This window comes from Arachis ipaensis, chromosome B2 (genome assembly GCF_059453495.1).
Source record: "Arachis ipaensis isolate K30076 ecotype BB chromosome B2, ASM5945349v1, whole genome shotgun sequence".
Lineage (NCBI taxonomy): Eukaryota > Viridiplantae > Streptophyta > Magnoliopsida > Fabales > Fabaceae > Arachis > Arachis ipaensis.
In genome coordinates, this window is record NC_142437.1 from 40,725,108 (window position 1) to 40,745,775 (window position 20,668).

The window sequence follows — 20,668 nt, forward strand, 5'->3', positions numbered from 1 at the left end:
GTGAAAACCGGGCTGTTAACGTTACATTACGTTGATACCTTCTTGTAAGCTAGCATGTAAAAATATCCAAATTTCCAAGACTCCAACCATTATAACATGGTAAAATTCACTTAGAAAAATATAACAAGAACCAACCCTTCTTCAAAATTAAAGCATAACCACAATCAATACTAATATTGTCTAATAATACCAAATACTTAAATCAATACAAATAACATAATATTATGCATTAGTCTAAAGTCTTATGCATTCTAAACATAAAACATTAATTTATAGTCTTATAATGACTAATGACACAAAATATTAAGGTTTACAATACTTAAATTCCACATAAGAATAGTCATGATCCATCACTAATAACACAAAATATTAATTGTGTATGATGACCGAGCCACCGGGCCAACTTCGGGTGACCCGAGCTATGGCCCGGACCCGACCCGAAATAATGGCCGGGTCTATTTTTGAGACCCTTACCCGGCGCTAAATCCGATGAAATCACACCAAATTAGCCCTTAAAGTGTTTGGGACCGGGCCGGGCCTTCGGGCCGGGCCGGGTCATGTGCACCCCTAATTTAGGAGTGATTGAATAAAACGTGATAAACATTCAATCAACGAGAAAAATATTTTCTGCATGCAAATGAACTCAAGTGAACACTTAACAATCAAGTGAATCTAAATCACCAACTCCAATGAACCGAATTGCTTTCATGTTTGAATAAAACGTGATAAACATTCAATCAGTAAGAAAAATATTTCTGCATGCAAAAGAACTTAACTGAACACTTAACAATCAAGTGAATGTAAATCACCAACTCCAATGAACCGAACTCCATTCATATTTGAATAAAACATGATAAACATTCAATCAACAAGAAAAATATTTCTGCATGCAAAAGAACTCAACTGAACACTTAACAATCAAGTGGATCTAAATCACCAACTCTAATGAACCGAACTCCTTTCATGTTTGAATAAAACGTGATAAACATATTTCCATTCGTAAATCACTAACTCTAAAATATTTTTGTATGCAAATGAACTCAAATGAACACTTAACAATCAAGTGAATGTAAATCACCAACTACAATGAACCGAGTTATATATCACAAAAAGCAAATAACGACACATGTCCATTCGTATGCCCTAGTTATGGAGAAAAAAATGGAATCAAAAGAAGTCGATCTACTAAATGCACCAACTCAATCCACTAAACCTTAAATCGAACTAGGAGAAACGCGAATTTTGTGCGAAATTAAATGAACATAATAACAATAGTTTTTCTCATACTTGGAGAATCTCTATTCTTGTTTTTGTTTATTTTTCTTCTTCCTTTCGAAAGCTTGATGCGATTCTGGAGTAGCGGCAGTTTCTGTAGAGAACATAAACGAAGTTTGAGAGATTTTGAGAGAAATTTAAAAATTTTCAGTAACGATTTCGACAGTAAAAAATGAACGTTGTTTCATATTCAAGTGCGAATGATAACGTTGGAGGGAGAGAGGGTTTCACGTATATATACATCTTTCATTTAATGAGATTGAGTGTTTTTAGTTTTGGACTACTTAGATGGACTTAGATAAAAAATTGCTTGCATGTGTAGCCCAAGTGCCAAAAAAATATTAATAATCACAATAAATTGATATATGATTAATCACCTACATCTACATATAAGCATTTACACTTTCACCGCTCTATGTTGCAATCCAAGTTGCAAGCTTTTGTTTGCAATCACCCTCTTCTCTGGTTTTCCTCAATTACCTTTTCTTCTTTTAATTCAATTTAATTTTTTAGAAGTTGAATTTTTTAATAATCATCAACGTCGTTACCGTATTTATCTTAACGATTAATTCAATCTCATATTAATATTGTTATTCTTCTCTCTCTCTCTCTCTCTCTGTCTCTTTCTCAGAAGAAGCAATTTCGGCGAAGAACAACAAAGAAGAAGAAAGCGTTGGCTTTAAAAATCAACACACAATATTGGCTTCTCTTTTGTTTTCCCTTTTTCGTTCATATAAAAACTGGGTCTTCGACTTTCTCTCGAAGACCGATTAAGAACTGCAAACTAGGTACTTCAACCTGAGAATGAAACGACAATTGAAACTTGCGTTTTGAGTCTTCGAAAACTTCCATGATTGTGTTCTTCCACTGATCGTGTTCTTCTTGCTCTCATTGTGTATTTGTGTTCGTCTGATGATTGTTAAAATTGTTTGGTTCGTGCTTAATTCTTTTTCTTATTGCTTTTATTTGGTTTTTGTTTTCAATTTTGGCTTCTATGGATGAATTTTGGTTTGTGTTTTTGTCTTTCATGTACATGTGAATCTGTTGTTTTGGTCTTAGGTTTCTGGTTTTTGTCAAATTTTGAATCGATTTAATTGTTTGTTGCTAATGCGATTTACATGGTGAGAAACAAGGTGGCTTGTGAAGTTTTAATATTCGTAAAAGTGCATCATCAACACCGATAGCTAAACCAATTGCACCAACACCACTTTTTCTTTTGTTAAAAATTAATCATCCTACTTTTTGATTGATTGTTTTTAAGAATTTTGGATGAGTACTTCAGGCCACTTGTGCTATCTATAATTGAATGAAGCTGTGAAAACAGCAAGATTTTGTTTGTTCTTGAATGGATTTATGAACCAACAATATAGTTTTCTCTCTGACAACATGATGCAATAAATGTGTTTACTACTCACGATTCAGACTTAATTTCACTAATTATGGTTTAAGAATTTATGGAGATCAAAGAAATTGATATGATTATTGTGTATTACATTGCAGAGGGTTCTGATTCCATTGGGGATAATAGCAACTAATGGAAAGTCGAGGGCAAAAGCGTCCAGAAATGGTGGATGAACTTCCTGCGGATAAGCGGGCATGCAGTTCACTGGATTTTAGACCTAGTTCTTCAAATTCCTCAGTGCAAACCCATATGAATTCAACCCACTCGACATTGGAGGCCCATGATCATGACATGGACACTTCTTCGTCTGCATCGGCTTCAAGCCGATCAGAGGGAGAGCATGAGAAAGATTCGGCTTATGGTTCGTGTGACTCGGATGAAATGGATCAGCATCATAGTAGTCTCCGTGACTATCAGAGGCGGAGAATGTCAAGTGATCATGGGAAATTTAAAAGCATTATATCAAGCTTGAGTGGACAAACTGAACCTTCCGGTCAGTTAGCTGTACTTACTGAACTTTGTGAAGTTTTGTCGTTTTGTACAGAAGGTTCACTCTCCAGCATGACTTCGGACTTGTTATCACCGCTACTTGTAAAGCTGGCGAAGCATGAGAGCAATCCAGATATAATGTTGTTTGCTATAAGGGCCATCACTTATATATGTGATCTGTACCCTCGGTCAGCCGCTTTTCTTGTTCGCCATGATGCTGTGCCTGCATTATGTCAAAGATTGTTGGCTATTGAGTATCAAGATGTAGCTGAACAAGTAATTGTTTGTTTGTTTGTTTCTCGTTTGTAAAGTTTGCACCTTTTTTACTGTCATCATTTTTTTATAGAAGAAAAGGAATATAAGGTTGTTGGTGTTGTATTTAATGTAGTGTCTCCAAGCATTGGAGAAAATTTCGCGCGAGCAGCCACTTGCTTGCCTACAGGCTGGGGCGATCATGGCCGTCCTCAATTATATTGACTTCTTTTCGACGAGCATACAGGTAAGCCTTTAACACAATGTGGCATGGTCTTTATGAGTGATGACCATTTACCCCCTTTTTCCATAAATAAAATATGTCTTTTATGATTTTAATTAATTAGAGGAGTGAAGAATTTTATTTTTCTCATGATTTTCATTTCTCTTTTCTGCTGTCATTAGAGAGTGGCTCTGTGTACTGTGGTGAACATATGTAAGAAGCTTCCTTCAGAAAGCCCTTCACCTTTCATGGAGGCTGTCCCAATATTATGCAATCTTCTTCAGTATGAGGATAGGCAGGTACTAATGAATGGTCTTCAGAAATCAGAACATTGTCCTTTACTCTGACCAGATTGTTATATGTTGCGAGTTTCATCTTTCTATTATATTTACTGACTGGAAAATGTACTTCCTCAGCTGGTTGAAAATGTTGCTACCTGCTTGATTAAAATTGTGGAGCGAGTTGCTCAGTCCCCTGAAATGTTGGATGAACTTTGTCAACATGGATTGATTCAGCAGGTCACACATCTCTTAAGTATTAATGGGCGGACGACCCTATCTAAATTAATTTATAATGTAAGAAACTTTGAACATTCTTTTAATTTTTTAATATATTCTATGATTCTCCCTTTTTCCTTTATGAACTTTGATGTTATCTATTTGTTATTTTGCTTGCCAGGGACTGATAGGAATGCTTGTGAAACTTACTTCTGGTTCAGTTTTAGCCTTCAGGACTTCATATGAGCTTAATATTAGCAGCATATTGAGAGATATATTAGCTACATCTGACCTCTCACATGGATTGCCAACATCACATGTTATTGTTGGACATTGTAATCAGGTTTGAGGCTTAGATTTGGCTTTATTATTTTTTATCTTCTGCCGGTATATTACACTATAGACCAATTAATTTGCTGTTCTCAAAATTGAAGATTTTGGCATATGCGTTTGTAGTTATTAATAATTAAATAATATACTTGTTTGATATGAAGCCCCTAAAGATATCCTTTCTCTTCTAAGAAGTGAGAAAATACTAATAATAACTACAAGAAAATGACCCAGATGCTGGCACACAGTGTAACCGCTGATGATGTTAGGGATTTTTTGCGGTCCAACATGACTACAGTTTGTAAGAAAATTTAGTGTAAATTTTATCTAGAATGATGCAATTTTTGGCACTTGGAAGTTTATTTTAGGCCAATTAATGGATCACTTTATGCTGTTTGAAAATTATGTTAGTCAAATTTCTTTTGATCATCTTCAATTCATGTAGTACCAAGCCTATGGAATATGGTGTTGAATTTGCTATGATCCAACACTACTAAAAGCGCAGGTTGTTAAATACAGGCACTTGAATGGTTTTTCATCTGACAAATGTCCGCGTTTCTTTTTTTTTTGGTGGATATATATTTTTCTAATATGTTTGGTGGGTCCAGTGAGTGATTCACTAAAAGACCAGTTTCAATTGCTTGCATTGGTACATTGTTATTTTATAAGATGATCTAGTAATAGAATGATATAAATATTCTATTCATTCTCCGAGTTATATTATACCTATGCCATAAAAGTTTTCAGAATTTAACTTACTAATTTTATAGGAATCTGTTGTTGACATTTATTCAGTAATTTTTTTGGAAACATTGATGTATACATTATTAACAAATATTACATCAGATTAAAATTTCCAGGTTTGTTGACATTTATTGAGTAATTTTTTTGGAAATATTGATACATACATGATTAAAAAATATTACATTAGATTAAAATTTCCAGGTTGTTTTTATCCACAATAAATAAGTAAATAAATTCTGTGTAGCATTTATTATGGGAAAGACTAGGAATCTTGCCATAGGTGGTTTGTTATTCAAGGAAAAAGTTTGTAAAAGACCCTAGTAAGCTTGTAGAAGGGAAGGGAAGATTTCTTTTTAATAGTCAAATCAATTCATGTTTGTATGATTTGTGGGCTTTCTCATAAATGACCTGTGAAACGTTTTTCTTATAAATTGCTGACCTGTTAGGTGTATGAAGTACTGAAATTGTTAAATGAACTTCTCCCTGGCATTACAAAAGATGAGAATGATCAACAAGTGCAAGACAAGGAATCCTTTCTAGCTAATCACCCAGATCTCCTCCAAAAACTAGGGACTGATGTGATTCCCATGTTGATCCAGGTTAGTTTTGTTTTCTTGTGAATAGTTAAAATTATTTTACTTTATTTAATTGCACTGCAATGATTCTTACTTCCTGAACAGGTGTTTAATTCTGGTGCGAGTTTATATGTTTGCCACGGATGTCTATCAGTTATGTACAAGATAATTACTCTGAGTAAATCTGATATGCTTGTTGAATTGCTTAAGAAATCCAGTATTTCAAGGTGAAGTAGACCTGTCTCATCTTTAGACTTGCAGTCATAAATTGATTTTGTTAAAGGTACTGATTTTTCTCCTGCTTAATCTGGCAGTTTTTTGGCTGGAGTGTTCACTCGAAAGGATCACCATATGCTAATGTTAGCCTTACAAATTTCGGAGACCATCCTTCAGAACTTTTCAGATATTTTCTTAAAGTTGTTTATAAAGGAAGGTGTCTTTTTTGCTATTGATGCACTCTTAACACCAGAAAGATCTACGCAATTGATGTATCCAGTATATAGTGGGATTCAGTTGTCAGTGGATTCCAGTCAAAAGTTTACTTCTAGAGAAGCTCTGAGGTGCCTATGCTATGCATTTTCGACTAGCCAATCTCCTACTCCTTCAGAAGGTGGACACTGCAAACTTGACAAGGACTCTGTTCATAATCTTGCACAGAATATAAAAACAAAATACTTAGCACCAGAATTATATGATTCTGAGAAAGGATTGACTGATATTTTGCAGCAACTAAGAGCATACTCTAATGATTTATTGAGCATGTCTGCTGACAACAGTGTTTGTGCTCAGAATGAAGAGAAGGTTAACAGTATATTATTGTCTCAGATTATGGACAAGCTTACCGGCAAGGAACAAGTCTCTACTTTTGAGTTTATTGAGAGTGGAGTTGTGAGATCACTTGTCAATTATTTATCTCAGGGTCATTATGTGAGTGAAAATGATGGAAAAGGAATTGTTGGTGGTAACTATGCTGCCATAGAAAAACGATTCGAGGCCCTGGCAAGGGTATGTTTACATGGTTCTCGACCTTTCTCTAGTGACACAGCCCTTCCAATATTAATCAGGAACCTGCAGAATGCATTGACTTCATTGGAGGCATTCCCCATTGTTCTAAGCAATGGACCGAAACTGAGACATTCATATGCTGCTGTTCCTAGTGGATGTTCCATTCCTTATCCTAGCCTGAAAGTTCGTTTTGTCAGGGCAGAGGGTGAGACTTGGCTGAATGACTGTACTGAAGATTTTCTTACAGTTGACCCTTTTTCTTCTTTGCATAGCATTGAAGGATATCTTTGGCCCAAGGTCAGCAAGAAAAGCAGAAAGCAAGAAAAATCAGTATCAAGCCACATAGTGTTGCAACCGGAAAGTCCACCCCTTCAATCAACATCAAATGCAAGTTCCTGTCCAGCTGAAATTCCGGTAATTTTGGGGCCTGGTGACATGTCAACAGATCTCCCTGAAACACAGGTTGCATTTCTAACTAAGCTTATTGATTTATTACAATGCAGCCTACTTCTGTGTTTATTTATATAAAGTTGGTGATTGAGGGCTTGTTTATTAATTAGCTCTCCTTTTTATGTTGTAACTATACTTGTTTTGAAGGGAGAAGAACCAAAGTTATCACATCCGGATGAAACAGCCAAAGTGAATGCTGGAGAATCATCTTCCTCTGGAACTCAGGTTGTAATCATATTAGTTAGTTAGTTAATAATGCAAAACACTTTTGGTTATTTGCCCAAAAATTAGTTTAAAGTTGTACTAGACCGTTGTTCTTTATGCATCTTCTAAAAGTATATCATTTTATGGATTAGTATATCATTCTTTAAAACCGGACATATTTATGTGTTATAAATTCTGAATTCTGAATTCTGATCACTGACGAGCACTTTGAGATTTTTTTAAAGATGGGTTAGTATTATTCCGGAGATTATATCATCCAACAAGTCATGCAATGTAAGTAACTTGGTCAATAATCCCAAGTAACAGGGAAATAGGAGATGTAAAGGATTCATGCCAGCTTGATAAAATTGAGTAGTAGTGTGGTTGTTCTCTATGATAGGAAAGTACCAATCAAGTTTAAAGGAAACACTTTTACTGGATAACTATAAAACCTGAAAATATTATGTTACATTGACCACCGTGTGTTGCAAGGGGAAAGGAAGTTGCAGAGATGAAGATGCTGCAATAAATGAGTCAACACACTACACAGAACATAAACAAATATAAATGCATTAGAAAGGAAGTTGTGTAGTATATATAAAAAAAATGGTAGAATTCCAAACTAGGTGGTTGTATTATGTGATTATTAGACTTGTAAAAGCTACAATAGGAGGAGTGGATTAGATTGAGCGCATTCCAATAGTTGGGGGTAGGGTAAGAGAAGGATTTGCTTGTGTACATATTATGTGCTATTCTCAAGTAAAGTTTAGTAGTTATGATGCTGTTATAAAACTCTACCTCTAAATTCCAGAGTTTTAAATTTCTTTTTCATCTTGATTACGAATCTCTTTTATATGTTATTATCTTTACTTACTAAATTTTTGTTCCCATATCTAACAGGGATCTGTAGAGAAGGAACTGCAATCCAATGCAGAACCAGACTCAAAATTGGCAAGGCAGCATCTTGCATCTTGTAGCAACGAAGCTGCTCAAAAACTCAATTTTTACCTTGATGAACAGTATCTGGATCACCAATTGACTCTCTATCAGGCAATCCTTCACCAAATAGTAAAACAAAATGACTGTTCTTCTGGTTCAAAATTGTGGAGTCAAGTACATATAATAACGTATAGAAAGGCTGTGGAATCCAAGGACATATTGCCTACAGAGTGTCTGCCTTCACCTCAGGATTTATCTCATGATGAAGTTTTAGCTTATTATCAGCAGACACCTTTCTTCTCAGACATCTTCTCTTGTGAACTTGTTTCCGATCTCCATAGGCCAAGTCCAACTTATGATGTTTTATTTCTGCTTAAATGCTTGGAGAGCATGAACAGATTCATGTTTCACCTTATGTCTCGTGAGAGAATTTGTGCTTTTGCTGAAGGGAAAGTTGATAACCTAGATAGCCTGAACATATCAGTTCCTAGTGTCCCACAAAATGACTTTGTGAGCAGTAAGTTGACAGAGAAGCTGGAAACACAGATGAGGGACTCTTTGGCTATCTGCCCTGGTAGTATGCCATCATGGTGTAATCAGTTAATAACTTCATGTCCTTTTCTGTTTAGTTTTGAGGCTAGATGCAAGTACTTCAAAATGAAAGCGTTTGGCCAGCCCCAGATCCAACCCCATATGTCTTACAACTCCTCTGGAGCAGAAAGTGACAGACGACCAAGTCTTGGTGGATTGCCTCGAAAGAAGATTTTAGTTTATCGTAACCGGATTCTTGAGTCTGCTGCTCAAATGATGGACCAACATGCCCGCAATAAAGTGGTTCTTGAAGTAGAATATGATGAAGAAGTGGGCACTGGCCTTGGACCAACATTGGAATTTTATACCTTGGTATGCCGTGAGCTACAGAAATCTGGGCTGGGCATGTGGAGAGATGATCCTTGTTCCTTTGCCCTCAAGTCAAATTTACAGGTTGAGGAAATGGGAATCAATTCTCTTTATGGATTGTTTCCTCGACCGTGGTCATCAACACTTGATACATCTAATGGCATACAGTTCTCCGAAGTAACTAAGAAGTTTTTCCTTTTAGGCCAAGTTATTGCTAAAGCACTTCAAGATGGAAGGGTCTTAGATCTCCACTTCTCTAAAGCCTTCTATAAACTTATACTTGGAAAGGTAAGCAACTCTGGATGCAATTAATGAACCTCAAAGGAGCTCTCCACCCACCAACGAATAGCTAGATAGATAATGATGTTGCTTATTACTAACTAAGTTTCTCTATTTGCTTATGGATATGTCATTTTAGGAACTTTCTCTCTATGACATCCAGTCACTTGATCCGGGGCTTGGTAGGGTGTTGCAAGAGTTTCAAGCACTCATTAACCGGAAAAAATTCCTCGAATATTTCAATGGAGGGAATGAATTGGAATATGGATTAAGCTTCCGGGAGACCAGAATTGAGGATCTCTGTCTTGATTTCTCGCTTCCTGGGTATCCTGACATAGTTCTTGCTTCAGGGCATGATCACACCATGGTTAGACATGGATCAGTATTTTTACAGTTCAAGTGTCTTCCATCCTTGCATTGGCAGAATACTAATGTCAAATATTCTTCTTCTGTTGTAGGTAAACTTGACAAACCTGGAGAATTATGTTTCGCTTGTTGTCGATGCAACTGTGAGGTCTGGAATTTCAAGACAAGTGGAAGCTTTTAAATCTGGCTTTAACCAGGTATTGTACCACTGCTCACTCTGTCTTGATAATACTTGAATACTTTCTAGCTAGCTATTTATTAAATGCTCCACTGTTTAAAAAAAGAACCTTCTTCGTTGTGCATAGTTACTGTCACTATTTAAAAGCTGTAATCAATTGCATCATAAAGAGTAGAAAAAAACTCGGGAGAATTGAGGATTTTTACATAATCAACCAAGTGTATCTGGCCCTGAAACAAACATACATAAATCCCTTAAATTAAGATTTTGTTTTAATCTCATCTAGTTCTCAAATTCGACTCATCTCATGATCTCATCTGATCATGAGACGTTAATTGTACAATAGTTTTCCCCCCTAATATATAGAGGTTTTACAATAGTTGGCAAACATGTTTGTAGAGTCATTGTACATAGCAGTAAAATTTCTTGCATTGCTTTGTGTCTGATGTTGGCTTCAATATTTTGTTATGCATCCTTCAGTGCCCATATTCTCTTTATGATTTATAAATGCTAAAATAAACAGCAAATCAACAGTTAGAGCTTGGAGAGAGACGTCTGATGCACAAGACTGCTTAATTGCTACCTTTGTTTAATTTATTATATGAAGTCCAAACTAGGTTTTATGTCTTCTAACCCATTCCTTGTCTGTCTTCACTCTTCAGAGCAGGCAACCAATAACAGTGTACTGAATATTTTGGTTTTATTTAGGATACTGCTTAAAATTCATATTTTCAACTTCCAGGTTTTCTCCGTCGAACATCTTAAGATTTTTAATGAACAAGAGCTCGAGCGCATGCTTTGTGGAGAGCATGATTGTTGGGCTGTATGTATTAATTTCTTTCTTAGTTCATGTTTAATGTCGCCCTGCCCTTATAAAAGCAACTCAAAGGGAAAAACTGAATTGTAATAATGCGTTGGTAGCAGATAAATGAGCTCGCTGATCACATTAAATTTGATCATGGATACACTGCTAGCAGTCCTCCCATTGTTAATGTAAGCACTTCAGCACTTTTGATTCCTTTTGATATTATGTTCTGATTTTCTTTCTTTTTTCCCTATTCTTTTCCTTTTGTTGAATCTCATAAACTGCCTAATTCTTTGGATTCAGTTGCTGGAAATTATTCAAGAGTTTGATCATGAACAGCGTCGATCCTTTTTGCAATTTGTGACTGGTGCACCACGGCTTCCTCCAGGAGGATTGGCATCTCTCAATCCGAAGTTAACCATTGTTCGAAAGGTGTGTAAAAACTGTACCGCTATTTTTCAGTATGCAGGTTTCACTCTTCACATGTTTTTTTGGTCTACTTACACCCTTTTGAGTATTTTCCTTGCAGCATTGTAGCAACCGAGCAGACTCGGACCTACCTAGTGTGATGACTTGTGCAAATTATCTTAAGCTACCTCCATACTCATCAAAAGTACCTTTCACTATTTGAAACTCACAATAACAAACAAACATCAAATAAGTTTCTGCAAACGTTGTTATTACTTTTGAGCCTAACATTTTTTTTTCCCACACTCAATTTCAATTTCAGGAAAGGATGAAAGAGAAGCTCTTGTATGCCATTACAGAGGGTCAAGGATCGTTCCACCTCTCATAAAATCCGTTATCTTGGGTTTGGATCTGGTACTTGGAATTCTGAAGCTGTAATTATTAGGTTAATTGGTAGTAATGTAGATAAAGGATCTCGATGAGCTTACTTGCTGGCAGTGATCTCAATGAGCTTAATTTACTGGTAGTGGTGTGTCTCAATTAGTTTACTTGGACATGAAGGAGCTGCTGTGTTTCTTCACTGACTACAATTGTTGGGGGTGTGTACATAAAATGCCTGCTTATAGAGTTAGAATATGATTGACATGTGTCGCCTGTACAGAGATGGAGGGCACTTGTCATGGTCGGTCGGTTGGTTTCGTTGGTTATGCTTTGATATTTTAGTACAGTTTTATTATTATTGTTTTTTGTACAGGAACCTTTATTATGGATAGACTTTTAAATGCAATGATAACAGCTTGCTATCTTTACTCTGGCTAGATTTGCTATTGTTCTGTTGATTCAGTTATTAGTGAAACTTGTTTCTGTCGTTTTTCTCTCCCCCTCTGTCGCCTCCCTTAAATTCCATTTGCAATTTTGGATTGGGAGAAATCTTACTTTGGGGTGGGGTCATGGGTAGATTACTTGAGCTTAAATGAAGATGTAGTTTAATTTTTGCTCACTTGTTGAGATTTAAGAATGTACCAGTATTGCTCATTTCTTTCATCATAAGAGCCTCATTCAGCACACTTATCATCTGAAGATTTTATATATGGTTTAATCATTATGAGATTTAAATTAGGTTATATCTTTTTTATTAGGTTGCTATGTAAAACTCTTGCATGAAAAAATTTATCCTCCTAGAATTTTATAACGTGGAAAATATACTATTTATAAAAATAAATGCATAAATTTATTCACATTATTTTTAAGACATTTTTTTTCTCCTACTAATGCCATGTTAACAATATTGTTTACTTGATAAAATTTTAGAATCAACCACTCAAATTTTGTTCAATTATTATTTTCAAATTAGCAAAAAATAAAATATACAAAAAAGATACAGGTAATAGGAATAAATACAAATTAAACTACAAAATTACCAATGACAATAATTAGAAATTAATAGTATCTAATTAAATTTGTAACCTACAAGAATCAATATCCTTTTATTTATTATATTTTACCGTTATAAACATTACAATAAATTTATAACTCCAATAATTAATTTATTAATTTTTATAAATAACTCATTAAATGTAATAAACAATGTTACAAATGTCATAATAATCTATTAATCATAATAAATTTAACATTATAAATATTTAAATTTCATTCTATTTGAACTACTTATATAAGTCTCTTATCACTATTTCTTCAAGTAACATCAAATTTAGCACAAGAAATTTATTTTTGCACTACACCACATCTCAAACTTACTCAATGGAGTATCATTCTTTGGATAATATCACCAAATAAATAGACAATTGGTTTATCAAAGTTCGCGTGGTTTGTCTATGGAAAACATTAATACTCACAAATGAAGAAGAGTTTCTTTGCTTAGAAATGATTATATTAGATGAAAAGGTACAAAACAAATATATTTATTGTATTTTTAAATTGAACATTTTCCAACACTATTTTGAATTTGCAATACTTGAGATATTGTCTGATAGAGTGGGTCAAAAAAAATATATTAACAGGTAATTTCACTTTATACTATTTCAATTATTCTTATTAAAAATAACTTATTTAATGAAAAAATTCTACATATTTTTGTTCTTTTTATTGTAGATGCCATTGAAAAACTGCATGTACATCAAGAGATTAAGGAGAAACAAAACCATACAAATTCAATACATATCTTCAGAAGAACATACATGCAAAGATGAAACAAATAATACAATAGAAAGTGCATACAATTCAACAATTCATAAAGAATATGCCTTCACAAGAATCTATGACAAAAAAAGGACGACTAGTGCCATATAAGGAGACTAAATTCATCGACCAAAACAAATGCAAAAATCAAACCACCAAATAAAAATGTCACTTTGTACAACTCTAACATTCAAATTTTTTATACTACAAATTATTTTAAACAAAACATCTTTTAAATTTAACTTTAGTTTATACATATTTAATTTAATTTTATAAAATATAACCATTTTTAATATTTATTATATACTATCATTAATTTACCGCCTGCGCATCTTCATTCTAGTTTATATAAGTATGTTATAATATAATGTGGATGTCTGGTTAACAGTGCACACGTTTCTCACTAAACCATACTTTGGTATAAGTCAAGTTTGTTTAATTCATTTATAATGTATTATATTTTAATACTTTGAATTGATGATCAATTTTGGCTATAAATAAGTCAAGTTTATGACATTCGTAATACAACAAATAAGAAGAAAGTGAAAGTGTATATTGATGTTGCTTTGAGTGATATTATTGTACTACATAATAGTATATTACTATATTTCTCGTTTAGAATATGATATAGTATCTCATACAACGAGATCCATATCAGAGAAGGATTAAGATTTTTTAAAGTGAGGAAGTTAGTAGAAAGTGAGAAAATTAGTAGAATAATAAAGTAAATAGTTAATTAAATTAAGATAGTAAGGTATATATTTTATAATTTTCAATATTTCAACAAAAGAATTATTTATTATTAAAAATAAAAGTTAAAATTCATATTAATTAAATGGATCCAAAAGACACTATTAAGACAAAATTATAAGCCTTATTATAATGAGTTTGTTTCGAAGATATCATTATAATATTAATCCTCGAATGATCACGTATAATTCATTTAGATGGATAAAATGTTCAACTCTAAATATGTTCTGTGGTTATCTGACCTTCTACAAATCAAATAAATTATTCTTTGATTTAAGAATTTTGCTGAGAAAAGTGTGGTACAATAAAAGCGAGTATTTTATTTTGAAAGATCCTACAGTTTTTTGGAAGAGTTTAAAAAAGATATTATTATCACCTAAAAGAGATGTTTTTTTCGAATCCCTAAAACGACAATTCCATCAGAATTACGTATATTTATTATGAACTAATGGATCCTAAAAATACTATTTAATAATGAAAATTTGCATTCTCGTAGGATCGCATAAACTTTATCGTTATGAATCTTGACAATTCTTTAATTTGCCGCAAGCAATTATAAGAACAATGACTTTGTCGCTAACTAAGCCAAAGGAATAATGGTGTTATTGTTTGCCATAACAAAAGCATATATATATTGTTAAAAGATAATCCTTCCCTGAAACGAATATGTCGTAATTCAAAATTATAATGGATCTTTTAAAAAAATTTGTGTATTCCATGAAAGAAATGTATTAAAAGATTATTTCATGGAGTGAATAAATCTTATTATTCATATTACTTGAAGTATATGAATAAATATTTTGAGATCTTATATTTCCAAAAGTAAATATACCTTTAAGAAAATTTTAATAAATGATTTTACGCAATTATAAAAGTTAGGGCAAAATATCTAGGTAAACCAAATGCATAAAAAAATTATCTGTATCACTCAAAATTAAAACCGGTACTTGTATCACCCAAAACTTTATTTTATATAAATTAAATTAGGCTAATTTGAATTAGGTGGAGTAGATTTAGTAGGTAACATTGAGATGGGAGTAAATCGAATTAGACAAATTCGATTTATGCATGCATGAGGTAAATTAAATTAGGTGGAGTAGATTTAGCTAGCACACGATTTTCACAAACCCATAGTAATTTGAATTAGGTTTGGTCGAATTAGCCAATGGTTTGTGCGCCCATAGTAAATTGAATTAGGTGGTTTCGATTTACCCTATACTAAATCTAACCAATCTAATTCGATTTACATTTCACCGAGGCCTCTATATAAATCTAGCTTGCCTATTTCGATTTACATGTGCATTGCCTATATATAATTCGAATTCACTTCATTCGAATTACATTTCACCACCCATACCCCCACCAAATTCAGAGAAAGCGACGTAGCCAATCTTGATGGGAGACGACCCAGACCGAATCTACTGCTTGGATGGAGTCGCACATATCACTGGCAGTGTGCATGAGGAGGTTAGTAAAATAAAATATTTATTTTGATGTCATTTTATTTATTTATTGTAAGAAATAAAGAAACTATGTGTTAGTTTTGTTTAAATCGTTATATCTTGTTTATTAGCATGATTATAATGTGTAAACTTGAAGTAATAGTTAGAGGTTTGATTTATTGGTCTCCATCTGTTAGATGCTATTTAGTATTTACTGATACTAAACTGTTTAGAACATGAATAATCTATAGATCTTGAACAATGGTAATAGTATTGATAGAATGATGGTAGTGTGTTAGAGTATACCAAGAAAAAATGGATGTCGGATAGGAGATTCTGAGAGTTTAATAGAAATATGGTTAAGGTAAAAATAAAATTAAAAAAATTCGTTTTAGATAATTTATTTTTTGTAAAATTTTGGAATTGTAAGAGTATTTTTTTTTTGTCACGCAGCCCCACCGCTGCATCTCGAGTATGAGGAGGCAGTATGGTATGCCATTAGATGAGAGGATCATGTTGTACCTCCAAATGGCGGGGCTATCCTATCTTCCGAGGCTCAATGATAACTGGTTTAAGTTGGATGAGCCGTTAGTCAGTGCATTTGTGGAGAGATGGCGCCCGGAGACTCATACCTTTCATCTGCCGTTCGGTGAGAGCACGATTACGTTACAGGATGTAGCCTATCATCTAGGACTCCCGATCGACGGTCACTATGTCAGTGAATGTTTGACGGACTTCGAGACGCACATCGAGGGAGGACGGTCGGCGGGCGTGGTTTCAGGAGTTGTTGGGTGTGATGCCGCCACCAGACTGCATCGATAAATTCACTGTGAAGTGCACTTAGATGCAGCAGACCTGCAGTCACCTTCCACAAGGGGCAGATGAGGAGACAGTCCGGAGGTACGCCAGAGCATACATTATGATGCTACTATCGATGTAGCTCTTTGGCGACAAGTCCGGTACTCGTATGCATATCAGGTGGCTTTCGTACGTGGCGAGGTTAGAGGTCATGGGCAGTTATAGCTGGGGTTCATCGTCATATGCTCGAACCTCCGCCCTTCATCACGATGCTGAGTCCACTGCGCATAGTCAATCCGGTTGGCCCAGTCACACATGGCCGGATCCTCAAAGCGGAGGATCTCAAACCAGTAGTCGAACTCTACCTCGGTCTTCGCATAAGCAGCATTCACTAGAAACCTCCTAGTATCCTTGTCCTTAAAAATGAGGGCAAAGTTGGCTACAACATGCCGGATACAAAATGCCCTATACGCATTGGGTGGAAGCCAACCACCATCAGAAGCCTCTAGTGCAACCTTGATCCCATTGTGCCTATCCGATATAACAAGAATGCCTAGTTGAGGCATGACGTGCTACCAAAGATGGGATAAGAAGAATGACCACGACTCTGCATTCTCATCCTCCACAAGTGCGAATGTGACAGGAATGATGTTGGAGTTCCCGTCTTGCGCGATCGCCACGAGAAGTGTTCCACCGTACTTCCCGTACAAGTGGGTCCCATCGATACTAACTAGAGGTTTGCAATGTCACGCCTCGATGCACGGTGGAAAAGTCCAAAAAAGACGGTGGAAATATGCTTACTCCTCACTCACTTGGCCACCCAGTCGCACTGGACTCGTCTTCAATACTGCAACACCGCCTGGCATCGTCATCTGCACCCGTAGAACGCATCACGGCAACTCATTATATGACACTTCTTAGTCTCCGTAAATCTGAGCCATAGCCTTCGGCTTAGCCATCCAAACCCTCCTGTAAGTCGGTCTAAAACCAAAATGGACCTCTGTCGCCTGAATTACCTTGATCGACACGGCAATATCGGCCCTGATTATAGGGAGTATGAGTGCCGAGATCACATGGTATTCGAGCCTCCTATGATCACTAGATATCGAAGTGGCTAGACAAGTATGCGGTCTATTGTACCATTTCACCTCCTAAATGCCTCTGCGCTGCCGGAGACTGTTCCGAATCAACCATGTGCATCCATTGCCAAAATACTTACACTTCCCATGGTACATGTGGTAAGCAGACTCCATCACTTTATACTCAACTCCACGTTGGATGCTGTACGTCTTCACACTCAATACGGCCTCGTCTTTATCCAGAAATTGCTGACCAACTTGGAACTCAGCTACTCCTTCGGACACCTGTGTGTCTCTAGCCCCAAATCCAACAGACACGGCGGGATCCCCCTGCGGTCTCATGGAATCCAAGTTCAAAGCTGAAAAGTGCTGGGGTACTGTGGTGTTCCTGAACTTCCTGTTCCACCATGCACAATCGGAGTATTCCTCTCATCCTCATCATCGCTATCATTGGCAATGGTGGCGGGCTCCACATCATCATCATCCTCATCTTGAAATACCTCTTCGACGCCATCCGAGGCTCCACCCTGTCTGGGTTCTAGGACCATATCATCAATGCCGGCCACCGCAAATGTAGCATCGACTACCGGCACAGTATCAACCCGTTCTCTGTCACGAGTGCGGTCCAGATCAGTAGTGAAGGACGGGGAGGCCACCAAACCTACATCAGTCTCAATCACGGGCAGAGATGAAGAAGCACCAACAGGCCTCAAACTCGACCCGACGGCCATGGCTGAAGGCAGAGGAATGCGGTTAGAACTTCCTGCGCTAGAGACCACATCCACAAGGTTGGCCAACAGCTCAGGGGTCCTGACCTCCGGGAATTGCCGACAACAATAGAACAAAACTTCCAAATCTTCATCGCTGCCTATGACGAACGAATCATACTTCACATCATCCCGCAAAACCGAGATCGAAATTCTGTAGAATAACTTCTCCACCCGTTTTCACGCCTTGCAAACCCAGTTTTCGGATTATATTATCCTTAAACTCAGTGAAACTCGTCGAAGGTCTAATGAAGATACTAAGCGGATCCTTATCTGCAAACTTAATTCAGGAACGTATTTTTTTCTTAATAAACCTTCTATAGTGTAGCAAAACCAAGAAGCTCTCATCACTAGCTATTGTGGGACTCACTATGATGGAGAATTCGGATTCCACACCTATTTATACAACTAATTCCCTACTAAATCGAATTAGCCAGGCTCCATTTAGATATGTTGCTAAAACTTTAGTAAATCTGCTCAATCTAATTCGATTTATGGTTGTAGGTCTCCAAAAAGGTAAATCGAATTAGCCTATTTCGATTGACCAGAAAAAACCCAACCATTTATAAATCTACTCTACCTAATTCGATTTACTCCCATCTCAACGTTACCTACTAAATCTACTCCACCCAATTCGAATTAATGCTAAAAATTATAATTCGAATTGACCTAATTCGATTTACATAAAATTAGGCTTTGGGTAATACACGTATCAATTTTAGTTTTAGATGATATAATAATTTTTTGATGCATTTGATTTATCTAGGTAGTTTACCTTAAAAATTATTATATGGATATTATTTTTCTTTAAATAAAATTACGTAAAGTAAATTAGTTTGCCTAATCATAAAATTTTTGTCCCTAGTATTTAAGAGGAATGGAAAAATACAAATATAAAATTGGTATTCGAATAAATAGTTTGACCATTTGATTAAGAATATATTTTATTTTCTCATGATACATTATTTATATGAATCTCAAAATTATTCATGAAATTTTATTTCTAATTCTTTTATAAATACTTGAACCTGCATGAAGGAGAGATATCATTTATTTTAAATTTTTAAAATTTGAAAGTTTTGTTATTTATTTTGTACGCCATCATTAAAATATACGAATACCCATGGTTTTATTTTTCATTATTTTTAAACAAAGTAAAAAATAAATACCTTGTTTGAATTTAAAAAATTCGAATAGAACATACAGTATATATATTATTCACTAGATAGAGATACGTATTATTCATTGTATAGTACTATTTAAGTATAAGGTACTATACAAATGTACAGTATTAATTATATACAACATTACTGGGTGTACAATTTTATTTTTTGTTTTTCATCATTTTATATGCTCCATACATAAATTTACAACATACTATAATTTGTATTTATATGTATAACAAATTATTTTGTATAGAAAATATTCTATTTTTATAGATACTCCAGAAGACTCAATTTTGTTTCTTAAATAGAAAATTATAAATTAATTACAATCTCCATAAGAGTTATAATTAGTTTCTTGAAAAAGATTATTTGAGTTTTAACTCAAATGCTAAGAGCTATTATTTTATTTATCATAATATTTACAAATTTTAAAGATATTTGTTGAAACGAATATCACAGTGGTGGGACAATGAATAAGCGAAATAGCAAGTACTTCTATATTACTAGTTGTGATTTAAATAATTAAAATATTATATATATATATATATATTGGAAGGATATAATCTCTTATATATGATAGATATTACACTTACAATAATGGAATTATTGAATCACATGTATAATAAATCAAAAGTTCGCTTGTTCAAATGGTTTATCATTTGACATCATCAAACGAGATATGCAAAAATAATAATTATATGAAAAAAAAACTTATATGATTATTTATAAAGTCCAGAAGATTCTTTAATATTATAAATTTTCTTGTAAAGTATGTTCTTAGTATTTTATAGCCATAACAACAAAAGTTTGAAGAAATTCGGTGATTATCATCGAATTTAAACCATTAGATTTTTAGTGGGATGTTATTGGCATTTTTATTATCGGATTTTCAGTGGAACGTTATCGGCACTTTCATCATCAAATTTTGTGTGGGATTGTTATTATATTTTATTTGGCCAAAAGTTATCGTTGGATTCGACATTCTGTCCCAAAATTTAACGGTAAGTTTTAGCACGAATAAGCAATTTAACCGTGCCAAAGTTACCTACAGAAAAATTCGATAATAACGCTCAACAATAAAATGCGCCGTGAAAGATTCTTCCCGCAAGCTCTCCTCCATCGCCATGGCAAGATCTGTTGTGTCTC

At 34.7% G+C, this 20,668-nt stretch overlaps 1 protein-coding gene and 1 pseudogene across 5 annotated transcripts; one reads left to right on the plus strand and one right to left on the minus strand.

Annotated features, from left to right (window-relative positions):
• Nucleotides 1-1,677: 1,677 nt before the first annotated feature.
• UPL4 (ubiquitin-protein ligase 4) lies at nucleotides 1,678-12,139 on the plus strand. 5 transcript variants are annotated; one of them, XM_016327807.3, is made up of 19 exons: nucleotides 1,678-1,740; nucleotides 1,907-2,063; nucleotides 2,776-3,442; nucleotides 3,555-3,665; nucleotides 3,824-3,940; nucleotides 4,058-4,216; nucleotides 4,320-4,481; nucleotides 5,659-5,811; nucleotides 5,893-6,014; nucleotides 6,102-7,254; nucleotides 7,390-7,467; nucleotides 8,347-9,573; nucleotides 9,704-9,931; nucleotides 10,023-10,127; nucleotides 10,851-10,931; nucleotides 11,030-11,101; nucleotides 11,217-11,345; nucleotides 11,443-11,526; nucleotides 11,644-12,139. In XM_016327807.3, exons 3-19 carry the CDS (start codon nucleotides 2,810-2,812, stop codon nucleotides 11,707-11,709), a joined length of 4,680 nt encoding a protein of 1,559 aa, XP_016183293.1. In that variant the 5' UTR covers nucleotides 1,678-1,740; nucleotides 1,907-2,063; nucleotides 2,776-2,809; the 3' UTR covers nucleotides 11,710-12,139. The 5 variants fall into 5 exon arrangements, with proteins under 5 accessions (XP_016183293.1, XP_016183296.1, XP_088361498.1 ...); XM_016327810.3 differs by having other exon boundaries at nucleotides 11,033-11,101; XM_088505372.1 differs by lacking the exon at nucleotides 1,678-1,740 and having other exon boundaries at nucleotides 1,859-2,063.
• A 5,803-nt stretch (nucleotides 12,140-17,942) lies between these two features.
• Nucleotides 17,943-20,648, minus strand: LOC148573711 (uncharacterized; annotated as a pseudogene).
• Nucleotides 20,649-20,668: the final 20 nt, after the last annotated feature.

Coding starts and splice junctions, on each gene's coding strand:
- UPL4 (XM_016327807.3), top strand. CDS start 2,810: ATGGAAAGTCGAGGGCAAAAGCGTCCAGAAATGGTGGATGAACTTCCT. Junction 5,812..5,892: donor TGATTCCCATGTTGATCCAG/GTTAGTTTTGTT, acceptor CTTCCTGAACAG/GTGTTTAATTCTGGTGCGAG. Junction 11,346..11,442: donor AGTTAACCATTGTTCGAAAG/GTGTGTAAAAAC, acceptor TTTTCCTTGCAG/CATTGTAGCAACCGAGCAGA.